The sequence below is a fragment of the Podarcis raffonei genome, chromosome 5, assembly GCF_027172205.1.
Source record: "Podarcis raffonei isolate rPodRaf1 chromosome 5, rPodRaf1.pri, whole genome shotgun sequence".
Lineage (NCBI taxonomy): Eukaryota > Metazoa > Chordata > Lepidosauria > Squamata > Lacertidae > Podarcis > Podarcis raffonei.
The window spans coordinates 5,238,954-5,262,844 of NC_070606.1; the positions used below are offsets into that span (position 1 = coordinate 5,238,954).

At 43.9% G+C, this 23,891-nt stretch overlaps 1 protein-coding gene across 1 annotated transcript in view; it reads right to left on the minus strand.

The window, feature by feature from the left end:
- The window catches only part of PCLO (piccolo presynaptic cytomatrix protein), a 204,764-nt gene that overhangs the window by 30,039 nt on the left and 150,834 nt on the right, over nt 1-23,891 (minus strand). The window contains exons 13-20 of the mRNA XM_053387679.1: nt 14,375-14,425; nt 12,441-12,571; nt 10,768-10,794; nt 8,282-8,375; nt 4,900-4,971; nt 3,739-3,919; nt 2,560-2,754; nt 1,231-1,305 (exon numbers count right to left, since the gene is read on the minus strand). Of these exons, the coding sequence (XP_053243654.1) occupies nt 1,231-1,305; nt 2,560-2,754; nt 3,739-3,919; nt 4,900-4,971; nt 8,282-8,375; nt 10,768-10,794; nt 12,441-12,571; nt 14,375-14,425 (826 nt within the window). The remainder of the gene's footprint in view (nt 1-1,230; nt 1,306-2,559; nt 2,755-3,738; nt 3,920-4,899; nt 4,972-8,281; nt 8,376-10,767; nt 10,795-12,440; nt 12,572-14,374; nt 14,426-23,891) is intronic.

Here is a 23,891-nt window from a genome sequence, read left to right on the forward strand (position 1 = left end):
CACATACACAATGTCCCCACACAAGCTGGGCACACACACCGCACCCCTGAACTTCTCATGTTGAGTAGAAAGGTCTGAAGAGGCCTTGGGCTGGGCACACAAGCTTCCTGACCACCAGGAACCTTGATAATGGCCCCAGGGGTGCTTGCAGGCATGATCACTTGACTGCACTGACAAAACTCCTTCAGCCCCTCCTGATCAGCACAAGAAGGCTGAGGCGGGAGCAGCTATGCCCACTCCCTAGTTTAAACTCTGGTCATGTTTTCGTCACCCAAATTTCTCTGTCAGGTCCAACGGTGAATTGTGTATCTCCTATTTCAGAGAGATCATTCCATTCCTGGGGTAAGGAGATGTAAAACCTCCCCTTCAGTCATGATTGAGAGGAGCTAAGGGAGTATGTAACAGGGCTTCTTCTCCTTCCTATGTCTGAAATGGTTCTCAGAGAAATGAACATGAGAGATACGGAAATTCTTACAGTGAATTTCTATTCCTGGGGTTCCCAGAGGGCAGTCCTGGTAAGGGATGGCTCCTACAATTTGCAGATCTCTCTTCATGCCAGGACTGCCGTCGAGGAACCTCCATCCATTGAGCAGCAGTCTCTATCCTCGGCACCCAGGAGCAGTTTTGTCCTAAAAATACTCCAAAATCTATGGAAAGGACCATGACTCCTTCTGAGACAAACTAGAAGACTTTTGAATGTAGATATAGCTTTATGTGTCATGTCAAAAGGAACACCATCTCTTCTTCTTCTTCTTCTTCTTCTTCTTCTTCTTCTTCTTCTTCTTCTTCTTCTTCTTCTTCCTTGCTGTGAACTTTCACAGGTGAAAACACACTAGATATGCAAATGATAACAACAACCAATGCTGTGTCCAAGTTGAAATCCCAGTGTGCCATGCTAGTCTTTACTCAAATAAAAAGAATGATTTAATCATGCTTAAGCAGTTCATGTTAAACGCATGCCATTTATTAGGCAGTGTGAGCCCAGATAGCCCCATTTTTGCGTGCTGCTGGAGCTTCCCTGTCTCAGAACGTTCTAGACTTTGGACTCAGCACAATCTTTCAAAATGGGGTTTGCACATGAGCTGTAAGATGGGCCTAGGGCTTTTCAACCCAACCTGAATACCGCAGAGAGGGCTGGAGAGATAAGTTCAATGTGTAAGGATGAATTAGCAGGCATGGCAAGAAGGCATTTGGTCAAGGCTGACTTCTTGGCCATGTCTTTGGGCTCACCTCCTTCAGGCTTGGCCGGTCCATCAGACATCACTTTCCTGAGGGCTAGTTGGCTTTGGTCTTTGTTGTCACTGGCTGGTGAAGGCAGATTGTCAGACTGAGTTCTTTGAATGGGGAGGACTCCTGCTATGCTGTGTCTGTGCTGCTTCCTTGCATGATTAGACTGACCGCTTTTATGTGCTGCTGTGGCAGTGTAGGTGGAATGGAAACCCAAAGTATGTATCCTCAGATGGAACCAGCTTAAATGTTAGTCATGCAAACAAAGTGGGGGGGTTTTCTCTTCTGGATTTAAATAGGCAAAGTGTCTTCAGAGACCAAAGAGACACCACATGCACAGCATTAAAGGGTAATTAAACTGGCTGTTTCTTTTTCATTAACAACAATGAAGAAGATGGAGGGAAATTTATTTTCTGCTTTCTGCAATATGCAATGCTGATTATATGGCACACCAAATAATCATGGAGACAAACACAATGACGCTACAGTTGGATTATATTAATTTGCAGGTGACTAAAGCCTCAACCTGTAATTCTGTGAAGGGAGGGGGGTATGTAAAAGTTGTAATTGTACAACCTCACTGCAGACTAAGAACAACAACAAAAAAATCAAACCCACCCCTATATAATGTCACTCTAGCAGAGCTAATGATATGGCTGTTAACGTTACCAATATTTCCTCAGTAATTATCTGTATGTTAACTTTTGTGCTCCACAAAAATGCTATTGACCTAAGAAAACATCTGTTGCTTCAAATAATCCTGTCCAAAGATTAAAACTGTCAACATTTATCAGCACTGAGCGACCTTTTTCCAGGGAAGTCTTATGACATTCTTAAGGTCTTTGAGCTGCAAAGGGTGACATTGCCCAATATGTCTCTTTCTCATTTGCTTCCTAATGTTAGCAATCTGTGTTCCTTGCTAAACCGCAGGATCTTACTTAGGAGGCTAGAAACCAAGTCTATGAAGTTTGAATTATGGTTGAGGCATTTAGTGGCACCAAAGCAACAGCACACAGCAGAATTTTACCACAAGATGTGGACAGACAGTGGACAAATGGAGACCCTAGTAGAGAAACAGCCAGTTCTACTGCATTCTATGCAAATAAAAGAGGACTTCTAAATAGGAGGAATATATTATATTTATATGGATCTACACACAGACACACACGGAGAGAACACTGAACAGGTGGAACACACATTGTGCTAAGAGCAGAAAGAAAAGCCCAGCAGGGAAAGAGTTTGGGGGGTGGGAAGCGAAGGAGGGGGGTGGGGAGGAAGGCAACAGTTGAACATTAAGCTGCCATGCTGAGGAATTTTATTTGCGTCTTTTACTTGGTTGAAGGCGGAGCTGTTGGACAGCTGCTTCAGCAGCGGCGATGGCTGCCCCAGCATCTTCAAGGTGCGTTTGAGTGACGCTGGTTTTGCTTTGGCTCCGCGAAGGCCCATGAGAGCGCAGGTGTCCTTCAGAGGAAGATTTGGAGCTTCCTGGACTGCTGTGGGACTTCTCAATGGTGGGCACCTGCATATCTGCAGGGGAAATATAATGGTTATCAAAGACATGCGGGTGACAAAGACAAACTTCAACTTCTATTTATTCTAAGCAATAAGAAGCAATGTACAATGCACAAAAGATTATACAAATATTAGAAGAATTGCAAGTTCTGTTTTCCCTGTATTATAATACATGTTGTGCATATCACATAATGCATTATACAGTGAAGGGAAGTTCTCTTTCTGCACATAAGTTCTTTTACTGCACATAACTGTGGCTTTATGGGAATGGGAAGTATTGCTTCTTTTCTCTGGCATTCTGGGAAGTCTCGCTTATATTCTTTTCTCTGTTTCTGCACACACTGTACAAACTTGTTCCAAACACCGAGACATTCCTTCCTTGCTCAGTTCATCTTAAGTTCATGATGACCTGTTCTCAATGCATAGCTGACCACATCTACAGAACTTGATTATTATATTCTTTCATGTTATGATCAATCATTAGTAATTGTTTTATGCTATATCAATCTTTAGTTATAATTAATTAGGAGGTTTCATGTTTGTCTAGTCCCAACCTCGTTTCCCAGCCTTTAATCTATCGATGATTAATGTTCACATGTAATTCCCACCTCTCACATGTAATTCCCGCCTTGTATTTATGTTAACCAATCAGCAACAAGTTTCTTTGTGTTTGTATCAACCAATCAGCCACAAGCACACCTGTGGCAATGCTTGTTAATACTCAATAAAAGTGAGACGCCTGGGGCTTGCCCAGTCAGACGCCTCATGTGACACCTACCTCTCGTCTGCCGTGTTTTTCATTCCTACAATACAGTTACATATGCAAAAACTGATTTATAGATTTTGGGGTGACTCCCCCCCCCCCAAAGATTCGGAAATGACAGCTCATTTCTTTGTTTTTAGGTAAAAGTTCATCTAACTAAGCTACTTGGGAACATGAAGTTGTAAAAAAGTTATAACCCACACAGTTATAGCACACACAGATAAAATATTTCCTACCCTTTGATGGGTCAGGGAAAATCCCGTGACTTCTGCTTTTGATGACAGACGGTTTGGGGGACTGCTGGCTGTTCTGTCCAGAGTGAGATTTTCCATGGTCAATGCTTTCACTCTGCTCCTTCAGAGTGTACCACCGGGGAGTATTGTCCAACTGAGAGGCACTAGAAAGCTCAATTAATACCTATGTGAGGATACAGAGAGCAAATGATTTTGTTACTGAACACCTTGCAATGTCTGATTCTGATCTGGCTAATGTGCGCGTTAGCTCTAGAGTTTCACAAGTCGAAACAGTGGAGAATGCTAAACAGACTCCCAGAATTATATGCGACATGCTATATAATAACAGAGACATTTAAAGCAAAAGCAAAAAAGGCTGAGGGCTAAAATAATTTCAATAGCTCCTTTCTTCCTAATGTTTCCGTATCTGTTGTTGTCATCATCAATATTATTGTACATGGCGTTTTACAGAATACCGTAAGTAAAAAGACATGTTCCTATTTTGAGGCAACTACAAAACATGCATCCACACCACAAACTTCAACCTTGGAGATTGTAAGTCCTCTAGTCCTCAATAAACTCCCAGTGCCCAAGATTCTCCTGTGAATGGTAAAACAGCAAAAGTGCTTTATGAGTGATTTATATTTGTGGTGTGGATGCACCCCAAGAGCTTTTCTGTTTCTGTTTCCCATCCTGCCAGCACTCAGCTTTGTAATTTCACTCCCATGTTCATGGTGCAGCAGCCTCTGGAAGAGGAATGGTAGTTGCAACCATAGTTTGTCAATTAAACCAGGGTTAGCGCAAACCATGATTTGCAAAACCACATGAAACCATAGTTTGTTTACCAGCCAGTCACAGACCATAGTTTGTTAATTCAGACACCACACCACCATACCATAGGTAAGCTTCTTTAACTATGGTTTATCATGATGTCTGAACTGAGTCGAGTCAGCATCAGTTCCCACAATGGCAGCATCTGGAGAAATGCCATAGCCATTGCTGCTGGTTATATCTGTGATTTCCCACCTTTCTCCACAGAAACATGCATCCAAGGAACATCAGAATTACTCATCTGGATGAAAAATGCATCATATGAGTCTACTCTTAGTTGACTACTATGTCAGGCGAGGGAAGGCAGTGAAGCAAGAAATAAGGGATACTCACCTCACCCAGGAAGTCGTTGGAGGAGAATCTATCATAGTCCCAGACAGTAACTTCCAGGGTCTTCTTCTTTAGCTGCAGTTAATATCAAAAGATAATTAATTTCAATCCCCTTCATGAATCTGGCACCGAATCCATAAAGCATGCTTTGCTTGTTGCCATCTGCCAGCACCCCCCGTTCTTTTTCAATATGACAGCCAGGCAATTATTGTCCTCCCATCAACCTTGAACTCAGAAAATTCATTTCGGGTAAAGCTGAAAGTTGATATCAAGACAGATGAGCTCGGCCGAGGTTCTATGCAAGCTTGGAGGAGTTATTTTGCCCAGCTTGGCTGTGCTCCCAATACAAAGCCCACAGTGTGACTTTTAAAAAGTTGATAGCATCTATATGTCTTCCCTCAGTGCTCAGCACCAGTGAGTAGATTTTACTGTGTTCTGGGCAAAGTCAAAATGCATTGGTATTCACAGTGAGACATGGCTGAATAATTTCAAAGAGTGCTTTTCAGATCTTCTCCCTCCTCCTTTATCTTAGGTTTGAGGACAAGCATATCAACAGCTATTAAGCCTCAGAGTTTCCTCAGAAGGCTGAGCACATTCAAAGCGAACCTGCATAATATAGTATATGCCAAAAAGGTAGCAATTGGGATTCAGTCTTTGCACAAACACGGCTTCAAGAAATGTCTCAGATGTTCCCATCCATATACACAACTATTCAATAGACTAAAGATGAGACATCTTGGACGCCTCAGTACCTCAAGCTATACCAGTTCAAACAAAATGATGGGTCCATGCAGCCAGCTGTTTGCCAAGAGGTAACTTAACACGTTGCACATAATATTTGGTGAACCAGCCATCACTAATGTCCTGTGAAATGGTGAGGGAAATCGTACTACACTTTTGCCACCTGCCTAGAAATCTGCACAAACGGGGAAGTCTTGTAACATGGGCTGGAGCTAATAGAAGTCAGAGTCCAGCAATCTCTGGAGGGCCACAGGTTTCCCACCTCTGACCTATACCAAAAGTCTCTTTGAATAGTCCCAGGCACAGGAAGGGTCTGTAGCCGCCCAAACTCCAGACTGTCCCTCGTTCTGGCTGCTGGAGCAAGCCAGGTCCTAGTTTTATCCAACAGTAGGTGGGCACAGAGGATGGGGGAAGAAACCCGGAGTTCAGGGGTGGTGACCCTCAAGTCTGGGAGCCAAATGTGACTCCTCAGACTTCTCTATCTGGCCCTTGGAAGTCTCTCCAGGCCACCCTCGTCATTGGCCTGGCTCTGTACTCCATGTGTTTCTGCCTGCTCAGATGTGTCCTTCAGCTCTGATAAGACCTCACCTTGGTCTGGATGGAGATGTAGAAAGCGTACTGTTGAAGAGAATCAGGTGGAGTCTCCTTCTTTGGAGGTCTTTAAGCAAAGGCCTGACAACCATATGTCAGGAGTGCTCTGATGGTGTTTCCTGCTTGGCAGGGGGTTGGACTCGATGGCCCTTGTGGTCTCTTCCAACTCTATGATTCTATGATTCTATGATTCAGGGCTGGTTGCCATGAACACAGGATGGGGCAGAAATCGCTGCTTCCTTACATCCCTTATTCAGACCACAGATAGCAGCTCACATGATTATCCGCCACCTCAAAATATAGAGAAGGCTAAATTTGAACCCTTCTCCTTTAGTTTCCTATGTAGAAGGTTTGTTTGTTTGCTTTTGCTGTTGTGGGTATAGAGAAGCATCCAGTCCTGTGAGCTGGCACCTGCAGTCTGAAGTGGCAGGTAAAGTCCAGCTGTAAGTTTATCACCTCAACAGAAATTAGATTGGCTTCAAACCCCAACTTTTGATAGCTTCCTCCAACTAAAACCACACCATACACCCTTTAATCAAGAACTGTGGGTAAATTTCAGGGCTCTAAAGCAATTCAGAAAGTTTAAATTGTTTCTCTTTCTACTCATTAAGCCTCCATATTTAAATAAATTTGTATATTACCAAACTTTCAGCACAGATGGCTTCATGAAATATGGAAAGTATCATGAGATCATTTACAAACTGGAACATGACCACTCATTAGAAGGCCATCTCAGTATTTTCTTTTTCATTACCTCTTGCAGGTAACACACCAGAACTAGAGCAGATGGTGCCAAAATAAAAAGTATGCTTGCTTTGTTTCACTAATTAGAATTTGCCCCCACTGATTAATCAGTAGAACCTTTGTTGACTAATCTAACCACTAAATTAATTAAAAACTTGGAGCCGTAATACATTGACATTTTCCTCCACACAATAAGCTATTACTGAACCACTTATTAGGCACATTCACATTGTGCTGGGTAGGACAGAAATTCAAGAAATCAGCCTTTCACTTCTGTCATTGAACCATAACCACTGTCGGGTGCAAACCACTTTTACATGGTCTAGGGAGGGAGCTAAAACACCGACATGGGAACAAAGTGCATTTTAAAATCAGAAATTGCGGGCCAATTGGCTTAACGTCTATTGCAGGAAAACTGGTGGGGGAAAATGTTAGAGATAAAATTACCAAGCACGTAAGAACAAGTCTTGCTGAAGCAGCACCAGCATGGCTTCTGGAAGGCTAAGTCCTGTCTATTACATAACCTATAGCAGTTTTTTTGCGAGTGTCAGCAAGTGTACAGATAGGAGATGATTCAGTTGACATTATGCACTTAGACTTTCAAAAAGCTTTTGACAGAGTATCTCACCAAAGATTTCTGAGCAAGCCTAGCAATCATGGAATAGGAGGAGACATTTATTGGGGATCAGTAACTAGCTCAGAAATAGGAAGCAGAGATTACAGTTAGCGGAGTCTTCTGCCAATGGAGAGATGTAGAAAGCAGAATTTCCCAAGGTACCTGTGTTTTTTTAACTTGATCATAAATGATTTAGCATTATGGGTGAGCAGTGAGGTAACAAAGTTTGTTGAGAGCATCTAATTGTTCAGAGAGCTTAAAACAAAATGAGATTTTGAAGAGCTCCAAATAAATCTCTTCAAAGGGAGCGAATGGGCAGTAAAATGAGAAATGCAACTCAATGTAAGTAAGAGTAAAGTGATGCACCTTGGGGAAAAGAATCTAAATTTCATTTACACACTCATAGGGCCTGAACTGCCAGTGGCTGGCAGAGAGCTTTTCCCTTTATAGAGAGGCATGTTAATGGCTAGCTATGCAAATAGATCTGAGATGAGGATGGGGATAGCAGCAGAGGCTGGGATGCTTCTTTTAAGCAACGGAAATCAGGAAAGTTCATATGGTCAGGGGAGCCTGGCAGGCAAAGTTGAAATAGTTTAGTACAGACAGACTCTTAGAAGTGGAGGGCATCATTAGAGAACAGTCAGGAGAGAATTAGACCACACCTGCAATGCAATATCTCTTACAGTCACATACCTGCTCCATGGATATATTTTTATAAATGACTGTCTGGTTCCATTCAGGATTCAAGCTTTTCTGCACATATTTAGTCCTCCTCTTGTTCTCGACACTGAAGTGGAACAAAGGAACAAAACATGTCATTACCTATACTTGTCTCCACCTGCTCCAAGGCAGAAACAATTTCAGTGCAACTGATAAAAATAAATAAACCAATCATTCAGGCTGGCACAGAATAATGCCGGTTGATCTGCTGTAAATGATAATCTTCTGCTGAACAATCTCCCAATTCAGTCTTTAAAATAAAACTTTTGAATTTGCAGCCTGTCTACTAAGAAACCTCCCAACCTCTGTTGCCTGTGACTGACAAGAACACAAATATCTTGGTTGCATTTACAAATTGCTCCTGTTTGTTTACAACAGCCTTTCTCATTGTAAGAGAAAATAGTGATGTATTGGTTTTCTTGAACAACTTCCTTGCGGCGATCAAGCTGAGATGGGTTTAATTCTCTGTATTATTTTCTCATCTTTAATCATAGGAGAGTCATCTCTAAAAAACATGAAAGGGAACCTCTGATGCAAGCTCCATCCTGTTAATGATAGAAACACTAATTTAATATTGATCCTTTAAAGCAGGCTTCGAAGCTCCTTTTTCTATAGGGCATTTCAGAGGTTTTGATGAATTATTTGATTTACAATGTATTTTATTGTGTTGTGTTTTCTGAAGGCTGAGACTACAAAACCAATGGCATCCTTTTCCATCACAATATGATGGTTCCAGACCACATGCTGCATTTCACTATCACATAATCTAATCAGACATCATTTTGAGGAAAGCTGAATGGTTACAGATCCACCACTTCACTGCCCCAGCATCACCATAGTCAGATTTTAAGAGAGACGCTACATATATTTTACAGAACTTCATTGTTTTCACACGACTGCCCTTTAAGATTTGTTGTTGTTGTTTAGTTGTTTAGTTGTGTCCGACTCTTCATGACCCCATGGAGCAGAGCACGCCAGGCACTCCTGTCTTCCACTGCCTCCCGCAGTTTGGTCAAACTCATGCTGGTAGCTTCGAGAACACTATCCAACCATCTTGTCCTCTGTCGTCCCCTTCTCCTTGTGCCCTCCATCTTTCCCAACATCAGGGTCTTTTCCAGGGAGTCTTCTCTTCTCATGAGGTGGCCAAAGTATTGGAGCCTCAGCTTCACAATCTGTCCTTCCAGTGAGCACTCAGGGCTGATTTCCTTCAGAATGGATAGGTTTGATTTTCTTGCAGTCCATGGGACTCTCAAGAGTCTCCTCCAGCACCATAATTCAAAAGCATCAATTCCTTGGCAATCAGCCTTCTTTATGGTCCAGCTCTCACTTTAAGATTAGCATTGGAAATATTTTATAGTTCTAAAGCTGACTTGTCTTCCTTCATTTGCCAAAAACAGTGAATTCTGATAAAACAGCTCTGCTCCAGAAATAGCATTCTCTTTAAGAGCATGTCATTATTGTGCAGAGAGCAGAAAAAAGAAGCATTTGCAGTGGTATGCTGCTGGCACCACACTGGATTTATATGGTTGGCAATTGCAGCCAAATGCTGTCCCCAATGCAACCAGTGTCTGTTCAAATGTAGCGTATGACATTACAACCACTATCAGCCTTAAAGAAGCATAATTTAATTAGCAGTGAGATGAATATATTAAAAGCAGAAACAAGGAAATATCAAGCAAATCCCAGAGAGAATTAAAAGCTATGTTTAAGGCACTGTACAATTTTAAAGTGAGAACTCCTCGCTAGGCAGACTTTTTACATCTGGTAACAAGTATATAATGGATTGCAGTGACTGATAATTAAAGAGAACTGTATGCATTGAACAATATTCATATCAGAAAAAGTGGGTTTAAGATGCGCTGCTCTCATTCCACCAAAAGCAAATGTCCATGAAAGCTAACAGAAAACCTCCCACAAGACTAGTAACATTTTTCACAGGTAGTTTTGCCCACCTCTAGACTGTCATTGGATTTTCCCTAAAGTAACATTTTGAGAAAATTCCGAGTTTTATTCTCAGGTGAAACATCTGCAGCGTGTCAAAAGAAGCCCAAGAAGTTTGGATAACTTTTTTGGCAGGAAAAAACCCACACCAGGTGAATTCATAATTAACTATTTTTTTCAGCATTCTCTCCTACAGAAATTTCAATAAAATACATATAAGACCTCAGATCACTACTTCCTCACGTATCAAAAGAAGAGTCACCATCTCCAATCCTTAAAATAACAATTAAACTACTGGTTCTACTCCCCACCCACTGAACCATGAAGCTACTGGAACAATTGCTTGTTTCTATAACAATTGTGTGTTATATAAATTTAATCTGCACTAGACATGAGGAGCAAATGTCAGCTACTTCACAGGCCCCTGAAATTCTAGAAAACTATAGTTGCTTGCCCAGGATATTACGTATTTCATGCTTAGAATAATTAGAGAATCAGTGAATAATAATGTACTTTACCTTGCATTCTGGACTACCATAACTTGGCTGCAAGGCCCCAGGGCAACAATGTGTTGAAGAATGATGGGAACAAACAGGAAGTAGAAGAAGAGAGAACCAGGGGGAGAGAAGCTATTTAGAGCATTTTATGCAAACAAGAAATGATGGGTGTATATTTTATGAGAAATAGAAACATTAACTACTCTAGGCAGTTTAACATGGAACAGTAATCAGAGATAGTTACTATCAGACTAGATGGTTCAGACATAAGACTAAAGCATCATTGTAACATTAAATGGACAAGCAGGTACAATCCTTGGGCTCCCTCTGTCCCTTTTCTCTTCCCTCTCTTTACACAAGAGTGGAGGAAGCTTAAAGCTTTAATTCCTGGTACAAATGGTAGATTCCAGTAATGTCTAAATATGGAGAACTGTAGTTTGTTCGAACCATGAAGAGTTTACAAACCATAATATTAAACCATGGTTTGATCCTACTTTGAATTAACTAACTATGGCTTGGACAAGCCACAATGCACCATATTCAGACATAATGGGAAGCTGTGGTTTCCTGAAAACCACAAACAGAAGATCTAAACTTCCTTAGGGTACTGCTTAAGCCCAAGGTTTATTCTTGCTCATCCTCATATGCTAAATCACAGTTTAACTTTATGTTTGAACGGGGCTGGTGAGTTCATTCAAATCATCTGGTAACACATTTGAGCATTTCTTCAACTAGGATATAATCAATAGTGACAACTAAATATGGAAGATACATCTAACATAAAATTTCTGAAATATTTGTTATGTCTTTTCCTTCACAGTCCTGACTATATTTAAATGTTTTCCGGTTTTCCAGCCATGTTCCCATGGGCTTCTCTAGGAGAAAATTAACATGCTTACATGTAAAAGGCCCAGGTTCAATCCCTTGCAACTCCAGGTCGTGTTGTTGTTTTTTGACATATTTTACCACCTGTAAGTGAGTTTCAGAGTGAGTTCTTTCCTTTTCGTTGATAATGGATTTAAAGGGAGGTTTAGACCACATTCTGGTCCACTGAATGGGGTTAATCTCATAGCCTATGTTGTCCTCCCATTGTTTTTTGATTACATCTAGGGAGTTTGTGGGATTTTGGAGTAGTATTTTGTATATTGCGGATACCATCCCTTTGCCATGTCCCTTTGTGGTTAGGAGGAAGTTGTCAAGGGCCTAGTTGCTGCTGATTTTATTACTGGATTGTTTAAGAGGGCATGTAATTGGTGGTGTGTTAGTCAACTCCAGGTAGTGTTCATTTAATTATTTGACAAGATTTATATATGCCTTAATCAACAAAAACCTCTACGGGTTGGGAGAGATTCCTGCCCGAAATCTTGGAGAGCTGCTGTTGTGTACACAACACTGAGTCAGACGGACCAATGGTCAGACTGAGCATAAGGCAGATTCCTGGAAATATGAAATACTTTATTGTCACTTGTACAACTTGTACACTGTATACAAAAGATGAGCAAACTGTGGGTGAACAAGCTTTCCTAAAATACAATTTGCCCACCAGCCTTGTTGTAGTTTGCAGAGGGTGACAGGGAGGCCCACATGAAATGAGTGTTCAGATTAGTTGATAAGAAACAGATCTCTTGAAGGTCAACAATGGGAAACCTGTTGTGTTAACAGCTGTTAGTAGTTGAAATCACCCCTCCACTTACCCTCTTCCTGGCAAAAGATAAACTTTGACAAACGGGTCCGAATAGCCGTTGTTGTCACGGGGAACAAGGTTTCTTGCTTGAAGAATGTGAATTATCAAATTGCCAAGGTGCTTGTCATAGTTGATTTGAAGCTAAGCGTAACATTGGTTGCCATTAATCATTTCCCAAATAATGTCATTTCAAAGTAATATCTATTACTACAGGTTACTTTTTAACATTCTCCAACACTAAGATTCAGTAATGCATCTTCATAGCTTTCCTAAATGAATCTCATAAGAAGTTTGTTTCAAGCAGGTGATTTAATCTTCCTCTACAGAGAAAGAGAATAGAAGCATATTTCCCTGAAAAGTTTCTAAAGCAGACAGTAATGTGTATGTGCAGCATTATTTTTTTTAAAAAGATCCTTCTAAAATCTTAGAATTTTCTGGTAAATGTAAGCATTTATCCATTTAAGGGCACTATGTCATATTGATCTATATTGTTTGTTTGTTCGTTTTTCTGTACTGAGAGTTTACCAAGCAGCTCTTTGCATCTCTAGAACTCCTAAGCTTCTCTTCCTATATTTATTCTGCTTTCAAGAAGCTGAGGGTGGGGCAGAGATTTATTGGCGCTTAAGATACAATAGTCATTTACAAGTTGAAGGTTTTTTTTTTAAAGCACTCCTGAATCAGTTAATTATATTTATATACCTCTTTGCACAGCTAAACGCAGGTCCATAGTGATTTACAGGACAATAAAATACAGAAATGCAACGTGCATGCCCTGTGGGATTTCTGACTTTGCTTCCTTTGACCAGTCGTATCCCCTGCCGTATCACAAACTGCTTTGGGACACCCCCTCTGTGCTCAAGGTGGTTTGCAGTCTCGCATGGGGGGGGGGCTGGTCTACAGCAGGAAGTAGGCCCCTAAAAACAATTGACCTGCTCCCATTGCAAATGCTTATAGCAAAATAACTATTGATTTGAACAACAGAAGAAGAATGCAACTATATCACTGGAAACAGGAAGAACAGGAGTTGTTTTGAGAGTGTCTCTTTTGTGAAGGTAGGTTCCTTCTGATTGTGGAAGGGGCTGAGATCCAGCGGGCACACTTCGATTTCCCCTGTAGTCCTCCCCACCACCTCCCACACTGTCCGGGAGCAACTTTGCTGGAAGCACTGGGAGCTGGAGGAATCAGGAAGAGTCCCACGAGCGGAGTTCTGCTCACAGAACTCTGGATCAAAACCAGCAGGTGTCTATTCTTTTTCCATAACCAGACTATGGGTTGTATACAAGAGTGTTGCAGGTGATGGAAAAGAATCAGGAAGGAAGGAATTTTAGGGTGATTTGCCCTTTCCCCACAGCAGAGCTGCACACAGCTGCAAGAGGGGATATCCCTGGACATCGATTCCCTCCGCTTTTTGTGGGTAGAAGTCTTACTGTCAGCTGAGCAATGTCATTGTATACAACCAGTGTTTTTTTCTAAAAAAAATGTTTAGGGGTGCTCTCATTTTGAATCAAGAAAATCCCCATTTTATAGTTCAAATGAGGAAAAATAAATACAGTAAATGGACAAAGATTCACAAAATGTTTAGGGGTAAGTGTACCCCTGCGTACCCCCAGAAAAAAGCACTGTATACAATCCTATACTTTTAGTTTTGTATCATGGCACAGGAATAATGGAACACCCGTCTGGAACATTCATACAGGAATTTGCATAAATGTGCACTGTGCAATTCCTCAAATTAAAATTGAATTCATAGCTCTTCCCTTCCTCAGAAAGCAGCAACTGGATTAATATTAGTCAGCATTTGCATTCCACACAACTGATTTTTTAAAATCTATTTTTAGCATTGATTTACAATTTGTGCAATGTTGGCAGTCTAAGAATCAAACAATGATAATTCTGTTCTATTATCCATTTATAGAAGAATAAATGCTAATATTAGATTGTTACCTGAATTTCTCCAGTAATTGGATGGGAACCAGACTTTGTACCTTCCGTGGGCTGCCATATTCAAAGAAAGAAGCACAGAAACACAGTTGAAAATCATTTCATTTTTAAATAGTATTTCTTGCTATGAATATTTCTAGCATTGCGATCATCATTCCTACGATTCTTACACCTACATGATTAAGACTACTGACTTTGGTGGTACAAAAATTATAACTGAAATGAAATTGACCACACAAGTTTTGAATGTGACACTTTACATGAGAATTTGACTTCTGTGGGCAAATGACATCACTGAAATGACACATGTCAAGATCAAAACAAAGCCTAAATGTTAATACTGCTTAATCTCATATATAAAATAACCAGGCAGGAAGTTACTTTGCATACACTGAAGAGCTTGGGGAGGCTAAACAGGATTTTTTTTACTTTCCTCCTCATGTAATATCACAAAACACTTTTGAACAGTCCTTCAGATTCAATGCAGAGAAATGAGTGTATGATTCTTTGAACCAAACTGAAGAAATGAGTTGTTGCCAGACAACACTTAGCAGCATCATTCACTACAAAGTTTAAAGAGTTTGCATAGCAGGGCATAAAAAGGCAGGTGGATTTATGTCCAGGCCTTTCATGTTATCATAACTTTGCCCATTCCAAACAGATCCTCAGTTGGTAATCCCATTTGCTCAAACTGTCCAAAAAGAGTTTCTGTCATAAAGGCACCCGTGGTCTCCTTTCGTGTAACAAATACCAATAACTTCTGGCTCAGACATCTCATTAGATTTCATCAACATAACATGCAATCATTGTCATTTGTTCAACAAGACTAACACCAGGTGTGCAATTCAGAATAACCGAGTAGTATTTGGCTAAGTTTGCCTAAGCTAAAGGTTTCTTCTTTATCGCACCTACTAGAAGCTGTATCAGCTAATTTTGGATATCCTTTTCTAGGTAGTAAACCATTTTTTTCTTGATCTTTAGCTCTACACCAATGTTCATTCTGTTACGAAAAAGGAGCAATGCAGAAGCGAGCTCCAGGTGGCTGGAATGGTAAACAGGAAACTGATGTTATTGGATTGTACCGTGGGAACAAGAGACAGTGTACTGAGCACCGGATATTAGCTCAGAGTGTCACATGACCCTGTACTGGAAGTACATGGGTGGAGTTATTCTCTCTCTGCAGTTGTGAATCAGAGGGTACAGACGTGTTTTCTCTGTACTGCTGAAAGACAGGAATAAAGACATGTAAATATATTTCTGTCTGTCTCATTCCCCCCCCCCGATTATGGGAGGGGGAGGAATGGTGTGTTCTTCTTCACGTTGAGAAGAATCGCCGATTGGAGACCTCCCTTGATCTTGCCGGGAGTCGCAGACAGGAGGTCACAAGGATTCAAGCTGGGCACCTGGAGGGTGGCCAAATTCCTCAGAGCTAAGCTGGCTCTGCTGGCTTGAAATCCGACATCTGGTAGCAGAACCGATGGCTAAAGATCTATGAGAATCTGCATGAGAGGTGAGAGGTCGATGAATCGTTGCCATCCTCTGCACCTAAGGAGATAAAGAAAGCGTCTGCCTGCAGCCAGAAGCTGAACAGACAAGCTGGACACCGAGAGGCAACGGAGCCCCCAAAAGGTATGCTGCATTTCGGGCTAAGGAGAATGAACAGAAAGGTTTAATTCTCTGTTCACGAGGGAGCTACGTTTGGAAAAAACAGCTCTGAAAGAAAGGCTGGCATACCAGGAATTCCTGTGGTAGATAAGGATTCCCGTCCCGAGAAAGGTTGCTAGGCAACGACTGTCAGGGCTTAGAAAGTTACTGACAAATGGGATTGGCTCAGAAAGAGCGTAAGACGTCAAAGAATGTTTTGACTACCTTTGCAGCTGTGGAAAACAGCGTGCAGATTGCCTGCCTGAGAAAGCAGAAAAACAGCCCAGGAGTTTGCCTGCCTGTAAAAAGCAGTAAACAGCCCAGAAGAGAACTTTTGGAGTTTACTGGCTTGAAAGTGAAAGCTGGCTTGAGATTGAGTGTAAAGCTGACCCTTGGATTCAGCATGGATGCCAGGAAGGGGGGAGCGTTACCTTGTCCACCTCCCCTGAGTGCCGTGGTTCTGGATGAACACAGCTGGCATGCTGCACTGGAAGTAAAGCACAGGGGGAGGGAGGAACGGAGTTCTAATTCCCCCACCGATGAGGCTACTGGAAAGGAAGCTGTAGCTTTGAACATTGTCCAATGTTACAATTGCGGACAGGCTGGGCATCTTCAGCGGAGCTGTAAGAAGCCACGTCAGCCAAAAGGAGCGAAGGGCCGCTCAGCAAAGCCTGAGGCGTCAGGCAAAGGTCATACCAAGCCTATGGTGGAACCTGCAAAGGCTTTGATGGCGAAAGGAACCACGCCAGATGTTGGGAGCTTGTTTGTTATTGACACTGGATGCACCGTTCATATGTCCCCACACAGAGAACTCTTTTCATCGTTTAAGAAGCAAAGCTTCGCTGTGAAACAGGCCAACGGTCAGGAGCTGGTAGCGACCGGCGTAGGGACTGTCTATCTTAAGAGTCTGAACTTGACTGTAAACAATGTTTACTTGGTTCCTGAATTGAAGTTCAATCTGCTGAGTGTTTCGCAGATTGCAAAGAAAGGACTGAGATTGTCCTACGATGCTGAGAGCTGCAAGATCTACAAAGATGGAGAGTTATTTCTTTCGGCCAGAGAGAAAGATGGACTATATTTGTTGACTTTTGCACAAAGTGATTACATGGAATGTAATTCATCTGTGTCTAACCTAGTTTCTCTTGCAGGTGTGAGCAAGAAGGTGACCGGGGTCAACAGAGCATTTCAGCGGGTGTATGCTGATGTGATTGGTCCTCTAGAACCATCTAGAGGCAATGCAAGATTTTATCTTGTGTGTGTGGATCATTTCTCTAACTTTGTCTGGATTTATGTGTTAAAAAAGCCACAGGAAGCCTTGGAGAGGTTTCAGGAGTTTTGTGACAAAGTTAAGAGTATGCATGATGCTAACATTGATTGTCTATTCACAGAGAAGAAGCAGATTTTTCTTTTACAGGATTTCCAGAGGTTCCTGCAGAAGAAGGGGATCAGACACAAGATTGCTGTTTCAGCGGAAGCGTGGAACAAGGGTGTCTGTGTACGGGTGAACAAAGAATTGCAAAAGGGGATGGAAGCGCAATTGCTTAGTTCACATCTGCCACATGAGTTCTGGGCCGAGTCTCTGATGTCGTATTGTTATACGAAAATGAGAAAGGTTTCAAAAGAGTTGGGAAGTTCTCCTTTTGAGAAACTGTTCCACAGAAAACCTTCTGTTGCCCATTTCAAGGTTTTTGGGTCTCATGTGAGAACAGAAGCTCCAGGTGGAGTAAAGAATGCCAGAGGCATTTTTGTGGGGTATGAAAAGGGTCTCTACAGAGTAATTTTGTCTGAATCTGGTCAGGTGATTCTCACAAAATTTCTAGAGAGTGCTCCTGAACAGGAGAGAGTGATAGTACACACATTTCCCACTGAGGACGATTCAGATGATGATGATTTTACTGATTACAGTGGTACTGAGAGTAATGACACTGATAGCTCGGAGAGCTCAGTTGTCACAGTCATTGAGAGGAAGTCTCACACAATGGATAGGCCTTCACAACTGAAGGATGAACCACTGTTTACCATTGGAACTGGTTCTCCAAAGAGTCCTGAGACTGGACCAGTGAGCAGAGAGGATCAGCACCTCATACGAAGGTCTGAGAGAGTTACAAAGGGTCAACCACCCAAGAGGTACTCAAAAGAGTTTGCTAACTTAGCTGTTGCATGTGTTGCTGTTGTACACAACCGAGGACAGGTTGGAGCTGTGTCTAAGTCAGAGACAAAGACACAACAGAAAGTTGCTAGCCAAGGTAGTGCAGATGCACTCATTCCTTGGAAGCCAGACAACCAGAGAGGTACACTGGGGAAACCAGTGGCGGGGAGTTCCAAGGGTGGAACTGAAACAACAGGGGAGTGTTATGTGTATAACAACTGTTTGTTTTCTTCTCTGGATCACGCTTTGCTTGCCGCAACACGCATTGATTCTTTTGGGGGAGGATGTTACGAAAAAGGAGCAATGCAGAAGCGAGCTCCAGGTGGCTGGAATGGTAAACAGGAAACTGATGTTATTGGATTGTACCGTGGGAACAAGAGACAGTGTACTGAGCACCGGATATTAGCTCAGAGTGTCACATGACCCTGTACTGGAAGTACATGGGTGGAGTTATTCTCTCTCTGCAGTTGTGAATCAGAGGGTACAGACGTGTTTTCTCTGTACTGCTGAAAGACAGGAATAAAGACATGTAAATATATTTCTGTCTGTCTCATTCCCCCCCCCCCGATTATGGGAGGGGGAGGAATGGTGTGTTCTTCTTCACGTTGAGAAGAATCGCTGATTGGAGACCTCCCTTGATCTTGCCGGGAGTCGCAGACAGGAGGTCACAAGGATTCAAGCTGGGCACCTGGAGGGTGGCCAAATTCCTCAGAGCTAAGCTGGCTCTGCTGGCTTGAAATCCGACACATTCATGATAGTGTTGTGACGTGGGGTTTGTGATTTCAGCTCTCTTGACATAATATGCTGGAGACAGTTCTGTAGTAACACTTCTTTATTAAAGCAAACAAGACTGAGAACTGAGGAGGGAAGAGCTACATTTATAGGGACAGGGAACTAGCTAGAAGGGATACATTTTGGAGGGAACAATATCAGGCAATCACAGTCCTGCCTTTTGGAGGAAACCAATAAGACAGAGGATCCAAATACAGCAGCTTAAATGAACCAATAGTACCTGTACCCTCTGGAACCAAAAGGCAGTTACTTTACCCTAATGCAAATACAGACAATCATAATACAGATATAAAATCCTTTGACTCAATACACAACACCCCTCCCCCCCTAGTGAGCACCGCAGACGTAATCTCTCAGGTACTGTGGGGTCCTACAACTTCTACTTGATCTCCTGACAACAGGTGTTGCCGGTTCTGGATTGGATGTTACCTGTGGTAGAGGGGGTGCTATAGGGGTTTCATCAGGAACAGATGGAGTCCCAGACATCGCAGGGTCCCCTACCTGTACCTCGTCATCCTGAGGACTAGCAGACCCTGGTTCATTTGCTGAAGCCCCTGGTGACTGCACCTCTGGGCCATTTTCACTCTGGTCTTGCAGCTCTGCGTCGTTAGCCAGGGATGAATTATCTGACCCCTCCCTGCTGAGCGCCCGGCGCCTCAGCTGATCTATATGTCTCTTCCAAACTTGCCCATTTTCCAAGGTCACATAATAGGACACAGGTCCACTAGTCCGGGGGACCACACCAGCCACCCACCGCGAACCTCGTGAATAGTTCCTCACCCAGACAAGATCTTCAGGGGCGAGATACCTTGTTGTGTCAGTCTCAGCCTGGGGGGTTGCTCTTGAATTACGGTTTGGCATTTTATCCGGGTGGACATAATCCAGCACCGTTACCAGTCTTCTACCCAAGAGCAGCTCAGCTGGCGACTTGCCCGTTGCAGTACACGGCGTCGCATGCTGCAAAAATAACATTCGCGCGATGCGAGCTGACCAGTTACCCTCCATTAAGCGCGCAATGGATTCTTTGGCTGCTCTTACCATGCGCTCAGCCTGCCCATTGGAGGATGGGTGAAAGGGCGCGGATGTGACCCCTCTTATGAAGTTATCAGCCAAGAATGCCCTGAATGCTTGGGATACAAAAGCTGCCCCATTATCTGATACAATGGTCTCAGGTAACCCGTGGGTTGCAAACAGCTGCCTCAACACCTTGATTACGGCAGCTGATGCCATGCTAGGGACCATCGCCACTTCTAACCATTTGGAATATGCATCGACGATAACCAAAAAGACCTTCCCCTGGAATGGCCCAGCAAAATCTAAGTGCAGCCGGCTCCAGGGAGATCTGGACTGCTCCCACCAGTGAACTGGTGCTCTGGCCACTTCTGGCCGCACCTCTTGGCATGCCTTGCATGTTCGTACCCATTGTTCTATGTTCTGGTCCATTCCAGGCCACCACACATAACATCGGGCTAGCGACTTCATCCTGACCATTCCCGGGTGTCCCATGTGAAGCGTCTCAAGAACCCTGTTTCTCAGTGGTGCTGGGATGATCACCCTATCTCCCCATAGGAGACAACCCTTATGCATGGACAACTCGTGCTGCCTTGTCGCATAAGGCCTGAATTTGTCTTCATGCGGACCACCTGGCCACCCCCTCCCCACCCAAGTGAGCACACGGGAGAGAACAGCATCTTTCCTTGTTTTCTCAGCTATATCAGTAGCCGTTACAGGGGCCCCCGGAAGTGTTTCCAGCATCATTATGTGCTCCGCTGGAGCAGGATCCTCATTGCTCCCGCCAGGAAGAGGCAATCGACTCAGCGCATCAGCGTGGCACAACCGTTTCCCCGGCACATGGGTCAAGGTGTACTGGAACCCGTTCAGGAATATAGACCAACGCAACATTCTGGGGGAGAGAATTTGTGGCGTTTGTTTGTTCGGGTTGAACAACCCTAACAGTGGTTTGTGGTCCGTTTCAATGGAGAAATGGCGACCATACACATAATCATGGAACTTTTTGATCCCTGCCACAATTGCAAGTGCCTCTTTGTCAATTTGAGCATAGTTGCGCTCCGTGGGCGACAACGTACGGGAATAGAAAGAGATGGGCTTTTCCGACCCATCCGGTTCCCTATGACTCAGCACCGCCCCCAGGCCGTATTGAGAGGCATCACATGCCAGGACCAGCGGCTTCGACTCATCATAATGAGCAAGGACGCTCCTGCTACTCAGCATTCCTCGCAAGGAGTCAAAAGCCTTCTGCTGCCCCTGCCCCCATCGCCACACAGTCTTTTTCTGCAACAGTCTATGTAATGGTTCAGCTACCGAAGCTTTCTGGGGTAAGAACGAATGGTAAAAGTTAATAAGTCCCAGGAATGACTGCAACTCCGTCTTGTTCTGTGGTCGTGGTGCCTCGATGATGGCCTTAATCTTAGCATCTGTGGGGTGGATGCCTGATGCATCAATTTTAAACCCCAAGAAATCCACAGTTGGCACCCCAAAACTGCATTTTTCCTTTTTCAGTTGCAACCCCACCTCCTTGAACTTGAGCAACACTGCACGGACACGCACAACCAGTTCCTGTGGGTCTTTTCCAGCAATCAAAACGTCATCAAAAAATGGCAAGACCCCCGGCAGACCTCTTAACAGGCGTTCCATGAGCCCTTGAAAAATCCCTGGGGCCACACAAACTCCAAATTGTAATCTGTTAACTCTGAACGCCCCTTTATGTGTGACAATAGTCTGTGCTTCCGCTGATTGTGGGGTTACTGGCAGCTGTTGGTAAGCTTGTGCCAGGTCAATTTTGGCAAACATCTTGCCCCCAGCCAGTTTAGCCAACAGATGTGATACGACTGGAATGGGGTATGAGTTTCCCCTGAGTGCCTTATTGATAGTACATTTGTAATCTGCAAAGATCCTGACTTCCCCATTTGCTTTAAGGGGCGTGACGATTGGAGTCTCCCACTTAGCAGAGTCCACGGGTGAGAGAACTCCCTGCTTGACCAATTTATCCAGCTCTGCTTCGATCTTGGGTTGCAGTGCAAATGGCACTCGCCTTGGTTTGAGTCGGATTGGGGCCACCCCAGGGTCCAATTCGAAGTCAACTGGGGGCCCTTTATAACAACCCAGTTTTCCATTAAAGAGACCAGCAATTTCTTTGCATAATGCCTCGCTCATCTCAGGGCAGGTTTGGATTGAATTAAGCCCTGATATACTCAGTCCCAGGGCGGGGAACCAGTCAGTGCCCAGGAGACTGGGGCGACTGCCCTTCGCAATCACCAGTTTGAGTTCCGCCTGTTTGTCCCGGAACTGTACTCTCACGGCACACATTCCCATGATATGGATGCGGCCCGCTGAGTATGACTGCAAAGTTGCCGGGAAGGGCTCCAGAGGGGGCAACTTACCCCTGGGGAAGAATGTCCTCGCGGTCTGGTCCGACATGATAGTGAATCCAGATCCGGAGTCCACCTCCATGTCGCACAGCTGACCCTCAATCTTCACCTTGACGTGTGCCTTGCCTTGCGCTGGAAACTGCACGACCCTCCCGTTGATCTCCGTTACGTAGTGGCAGTCCTTTAGAACATGGTTTGCCGTGGGCGGTCTGCGATGCTCCAGTCTAGGTGCTCCTGTCGCTCCCAACGCCGCCGATCTACAGACCCTGGCGATGTGACCTGTCTTCCCGCACGTCCGGCACATAGCATCCCGGAAACGACAACTCTTCCGCTCATGGTTTCCGCCACAACCAGGGCACCTGCCTTGGTGCTCTTTGTGCACTGTGCAGGCCTGACGCACTGACTCGACCCCACGGACTGGGCTTTGGCTCGGAGTAGCCTCTAGCTCGTCCATGGCATGCGCAACTTCTATCTGTGGCTTAGGGGCCTTGTGACTGGCATCAAGCTCCTCTCTTTCATAATTCTCCGTAGCGGTGGCCTCCTTCAAGGCTGAAGCAAGGGTAACCTCTTCTTTAGCCACGATGCGTCTTCTGGCTTTCTTGCTGCTCAGACCACCGATAAACCGATCCAGGAGAGTCTCTTCCAGATCATGGAAGTTGCAGTGCTGAGCGAGCTTCCGCAGTTCAGCTAGGAATGCAGATACAGACTCCCCAGCACGCTGCTGCCTCTTATGAAACTCCAACCGCTGGGCCATCTTGGTCTCAGTAGGCGCCAAATGGCTTGTCAGGCAGGCAAGAATATCTTTGAGAGGTGTCTCACTTAGCTTCGCTGGAGCAAGCAATGCCTTGGCCAGCTTGAAGGTCTCAGGCCCACAGTAGCTCAGGAATGTGGCCCTTCTTTTGCTGGCATCGGTGATCCCTTGAGCCACTGCGAAGAACTCGAAGCGTTCGACGTAGTCTTCCCACGTGTGGGGCTCTGATGGCTGGAAGGGCTCCAATACCCTTGGACTCTCCATTGTCCTGTGGGCAGGGTCGTCTTCTCAGCTGGCCAGTGAGTCTTGTTCTTAGCTACAATCCGGACTCTGAGGCAGGGCTGCGTTTAACCGCTCCTCAGCATTCCGGATCCCATCCTCGTCGCCAGTTGTTGTGACGTGGGGTTTGTGATTTCAGCTCTCTTGACATAATATGCTGGAGACAGTTCTGTAGTAACACTTCTTTATTAAAGCAAACAAGACTGAGAACTGAGGAGGGGAGAGCTACATTTATAGGGACAGGGAACTAGCTAGAAAGGATACATTTTGGAGGGAACAATATCAGGCAATCACAGTCCTGCCTTTTGGAGGAAACCAATAAGACAGAGGATCCAAATACAGCAGCTTAAATGAACCAATAGTAGCTGTACCCTCTGGAACCAAAAGGCAGTTACTTTACCCTAATGCAAATACAGACAATCATAATACAGATATAAAATCCTTTGACTCAATACACAACAGATAGGATCAAAAAGGGCTAGATATTCTACAAACTTCAAAAAGAAGAAGTCATTG